This window comes from Berghia stephanieae, chromosome 6 (assembly GCF_034508935.2).
Source record: "Berghia stephanieae isolate SIO BIC M18660-M18661 chromosome 6, UCSD_Bste_1.3, whole genome shotgun sequence".
In the NCBI taxonomy this organism is placed as follows: Eukaryota; Metazoa; Mollusca; class Gastropoda; order Nudibranchia; family Aeolidiidae; genus Berghia; species Berghia stephanieae.
Window position 1 is genome coordinate 62,709,576 of NC_088365.1, and position 5,000 is coordinate 62,714,575.

At 40.1% G+C, this 5,000-nt stretch overlaps 1 protein-coding gene across 3 annotated transcripts in view; it reads left to right on the forward strand.

Moving 5' to 3' along the window:
* Window positions 1–5,000, forward strand: part of LOC144975416 (cAMP-dependent protein kinase type II regulatory subunit-like) — a 214,020-nt gene that overhangs the window by 60,988 nt on the left and 148,032 nt on the right. For 2 of the 3 annotated variants that reach the window (XM_078919459.1, XM_078919460.1), the window contains exon 4: window positions 2,067–2,192. The exons of the other annotated variant lie outside the window; for it this stretch is intronic. In XM_078919459.1, the coding sequence (XP_078775585.1) occupies window positions 2,067–2,192 (126 nt within the window). The remainder of the gene's footprint in view (window positions 1–2,066; window positions 2,193–5,000) is intronic. 3 annotated transcript variants of the gene reach the window in all.

A 5,000-nucleotide genomic window follows, 5' to 3' on the forward strand; every position in this document is an offset into this window, starting at 1 on the left:
TTTACATCCAACGATCGAGTCTGAGGAAGAGGAAGAAGAAAGAGAAGGCGCTTTGTGATAGTGTTTGTGTTACGAGCTGAATAGGCTTGAGATTTTGACATGATATTAAAATGATGGATGGATAGTTGAATAGATAGATAAATAGATGGATGGAGAGACTGAAGGGATAGACTTGTCGATTAAAATATATAGTTTACACGTATAAATAGGTGGATGGAGGATAGGTAGATAGATTGATTGATGGATGATTGATTGATTGATTGAATGAATGATTTATTGATTGATTGACGGACTGACAGATATGTAGATAGTTTGATTGAAAAACAGACAGACAAGTAGATAAGTAGATGGGTCGATGGATTGATTGATTGATTGATTGATTATTTTGATTGGTCAATTGAAGTGTCTTAGACAGACAGATAGATAGATAGATAGATAGATAGATAGATAGATAGATAGATAGATAGATAGATAGATGATATGATAGATAGATAGATGATAATGAGGAGAAGAGAGAAGAGAGTAGAGAGAGAGAAGATAGAGAGAGAAGATAGAGAAGAAGATAGAGATGATAGAGATTGAGGAGAGAGGAAGGGAGGGGAGAGATTGATGTTGGTTGATAGATAGATGCAGGCAGGTTCTTCTTCTTCTTCTTCTCTTCTTCTTCTCTTCTTCTTCTTCTTCTTCTCTTCTTCTTCTTCTTTCTTCTTCTTCTTCTTCTTCTTCTTCTTCTTCTTCTTCTTCTTCTTCTTCTTCTTCTTCTTCTTCTTCTTCTCCGTCGTCGTCGTCGTCTTCTTCTTCTTCTTCTCTCTTCTTCTTCTTCTTCTTCTTCTTCTTCTTCTTCTTCTTCTTCTTCTTCTTCTTCTTCTTTCTTCTTCTTCTTCTTCTTCTTCTTCTTCTTCTTCTTCTTCTTCTTCGATTGTGCATTTAAACTATTCTTCTATTATTTTTTTTGTAAATGTAAAATTACTGTTATTTCGAATTGTCTCCGCCCACTTGGCGTTTGCCATCCCGTGCCGTATCGTCGGGTTGTGTGACGGAAGTGGCACGGGATTTCAATTATATTCTGTCTGGCTTGCTGCTGCTGCTGCTGCTGTTGTTGCTGCTGTTGCTGTTATAACCGCTGTTGATGGGAGATGGTTGGTTGGGTTTGGGGAAGGGGGGGGGGGGGAGGAGAGAAAAAGATACCCATCGATTACAGATTTGTGTAAAATTATATAATATGCCTCGCTCATGTCATCGATTTGTTCCATTCCTCGTCCCTCCACCCCCCCCCCCTTTTACCGCCTGCCCCCCCCCCCCCCCCCCCCCATATTCCACCATCCCTCCCGTCTCGCTGAAGGCATCGTGTCATAATGGAGATTCTTTTACATATAGAAGGATGGGATCCTGATGGTAGAGCGCTCGTCTCACACGCTAGGAGACCGGATTAAGATCCCGGGATGAAGTCCATATTTTATTCCGTCTTAATTCTTTATTGTTAATGTAACCCCCCCCCCCCCCAATAAAAAAAAAAACAAAAACAAAAACAAAAACAAAAAAAAAAACAACACAAAAACAAAAACGAAACAATTAAAAAAAAAAGATTTTGTCCGTCCGCCACGACATAAGATATCATCACCTTGGCATTCTAATGTGGAAATATAGATAATTCATCAAACAAGATGTCTGATGTCAACAGGAATCACCCGTGTTGTCCTTGTGAGCAAATTGGGGGTTAATAATCTTGCCCATTGAAAAAACAACAACACGAAAGTGCCTGAAGCGGGGCTCGAACCCGGGACCTTCCGGGTCACTGTGCAATGCCTTAACCACTCGGCCACTTCGCCTCTCAATAAACGATGAACGAAAAGAAAAATAACAACAAAACAACAAAAAATTCCAGCGGTGATTGGGTAGGTGCGGCTATGTGGTCTTGTGGTATGACACTCGCTTTCGGATCGGGGGGGGGGGGGGGGGGGGGATCATTATTTTTCTCTTCATGAATTAAAAAAAAAATATGAATTTGATAACGATCTATTCTCAATTTCCCTTTGCTTCTTTCCATTTCCATTGGTGTCGTGTAGGTTATCCATCCCAAGTCGGACGACCAGCGTAAGAGATTGAGTAACGCCATCAGACACATCTTGCTCTTCCGGTCTCTGGACCCAGAACAGATGCAGGACGTGGTCGACGCCATGTTTGAAAAAGAGGTGAGCTCCCTTGATGAGTTATTTACCCCTGCCTTTGCATCCTCGATTGTCATTTTGTGTTTGTGTTTTCTTTTTTTTTGTTTGTTTTTTTTTTTTGTTATTTTGGACTAATTTTTTTTGATTTTCTTCTTTCTCTCTTCCTCCTCCTCCTCCTCCTCCTCCCCTCCTCCTCCTCCTCCTCCTCCTCCTCTCCTCCTCCTCCTCCTCCTCCTCCTCCTCCTCCTCCTCCTCCTCCTCCTCCTTCTCTTTCTCCTCTTCCTCCTCCGCCTCCTCCTTCTCTTTCTCCTCTTCCTCTTCCTCCTCCTCTTCCTCTTCCTATATTTCTCCTCCTATTTCTCCTCATCTTCCTCCTTCTATTCTTCCTCCTCTTCTTACTCCTCCTCCTCCCCCTCTTCCTCCTCTTCTTTTTCCTCCTCCTTCTCTTCCTTTTCCTCTTCCTCCTCCTCATCCTCGTCCTCCTCCTCTTCTTCTTCCTCCTCCTCCGTCTCTTTCTCCCTCTCTTCTTCTTCCTCCACCTCCTCCTCCTCTTCTTCCCCCCCTCCCACCCCCTCCTCCCCTTCTTCCTCCTCTCCTCCCACTTTTTCTTCTTTATCACATTTGATCAAAGTGGTCGCTTGGGGGCTTTAACCAGTCCACGACAACAATGTGGCCGATAATTGAACGTGTTAATTACGTTTTGTCATCAGGGCGATGCTCGCCACCATACCGGTTTTTGTATCTTGCCATTCGTCTTCTTCTTGTTGTTTTCTTTTTTGTTTTAATCGATATTGTCTGATGAAATGGAGCTGCCCGAGGGGCGGATACCGGGTTTTTCTTTGATCCCAGGAAACGACATCAATCTTGCTCGGAGTTTGCTCAGTGCTTTCTCCTCCTCCTTCTTCTCCTTCTCTCTCCACTTTTTATACCATTAATATATATATTGGTTTATATTATATTATATTATATATTATATATATATATATATAATTTTAATATTTACCACACTGTTGGAGTCAATCTACATCGATGCTTCGGGCCTTTTCAGCCATCTTCAGGACTGTGTGTTACATGAGTACTGAATTGATTAAAGAATATTTGAAATGTTTTTTTTTTTGGGTTTTTTCCCTGGCCAAAATTGTAAGGATGCGACCCAGCGTCAAAACGGTATTATTTCGGGATGAATTCAAAACAGAAAAGTGATCTCATGGAATAAAGTGTTAAATAAATAACGACCTTAAATTTTTGTTGTTGTTGTTTTGTTTGCAGTGTAAGAAATTGTATTGATTGTCCGCCATAACGTTGGGAAATGATCCCCATGTGTCATGTTTGCGTCTATAAATTCAATTTCCCAGCATCTGAAGGGTGTCCAAAAAGCCCCAATCTTAACTCACTCAATCCTAGAGATTTTTTGCTACTTTTCAACATTGGAAAAAAATGTATTAAAAATGAGCATATACATAAGATAGTTTGATTCAACTACGATTAAAAAACTAAAAACATTAGCTTTGATACCACGCCTGTAATTTGTCTCTGTGATATTAATGTAATAAATAAATGAGGTAAAAGTAATCCGGGTAAACTACGGATAGAGTCGGTGTTAGGGTTGTGTCAGTTAATCAATTTGGGGAATGGAAATGAATTGAAGAGTTGTTTTCCAAAACTCCCCAACTCCATCCCCCCCCCCACCCGTCCCATTTTGAGATATTGAGTATTGAGGATTATTTCCCCTAAAATTTCTCATTCGGTCTTGTTATTTGATCATACTATTATTCAAACTTCCAACTTCACACAAACCTATGGAAATTCTCGTGCCATTTGATGCTTGGAATATAATTTATCTGTCAATGTATCTAGATATCTCGTGGATGGAAAATCACAGAAAAAAAAGTAGAAAAAATCGACGTAAATCTCTTCTTACAGCTATTTTTAGAATTTTACCCGAAACTTCATACTCGCCAAACACACTAAAATAGATTTTTCAAACAGTATTAATAGTAACGAGTATAATATTCTATATTTTGTTCAGAAAAAATGAGCTCTGCAGCACAGTGTCGAGTTTTTATGGCTATAATATTATAACAAAATGAAATCAGAATGAGAAAATTGTTGGCTGCATCGTGACGAATGTGATGATTTTCCTATGGGTGGAAAGGAGAGGGTTAAGGAGTTTTGGAGAACCAGCCTGTTTGTATTTATTCATTTATTATGCTTATAGATTGTGGAGGTTTTTGGGCTGAAGGATACTTTTCTTCACTGAAGAAGAGGTTACGTTTTCTGCCGTTTTATTGAAGAACACAGTATGTGCTATTTGCTTTCCATTGCATATGCTGTGTTTTTTAAAAACAACGACAGTTTTGTTGTCAAAAACGTAACCTCTTCTTCAGTGAAGAAAAGTATCTTTCAGCCCAAAATGCGGCTATGTGGTCTTGTGGTATGACACTCGCTTTCGGATCGGAAGGTCCTGGGTTCGAGCCGCGCTCGGCGCCTAGTTTTGGCCTTGGAAAATACTCTTTATTCCCATTCTCTCATCGTACGTAAGTGTAAAATGAGTACCTGGCCGTTTACAGCGTTGTTAATGTCCGAAAAAAATTGTAACATGGCCTAACAGGCGTCATGTCACGTCCTACATGATAAGTGTTGCTGCTGGCCAGGGACCCTTTATATAGAGCTTTGAACACGCACGTTAAGTGGATGTTGCCCTATACAAAAACTCAATGCTAAAAGCTAAAAAAAATATCCACAATCTATAAGCATAAATGAATAATAAATACAAATTATTCCGTCTACTTTAATGCTGATAGGAGCCACTTGGAGGAAGCGCTGCGTCAC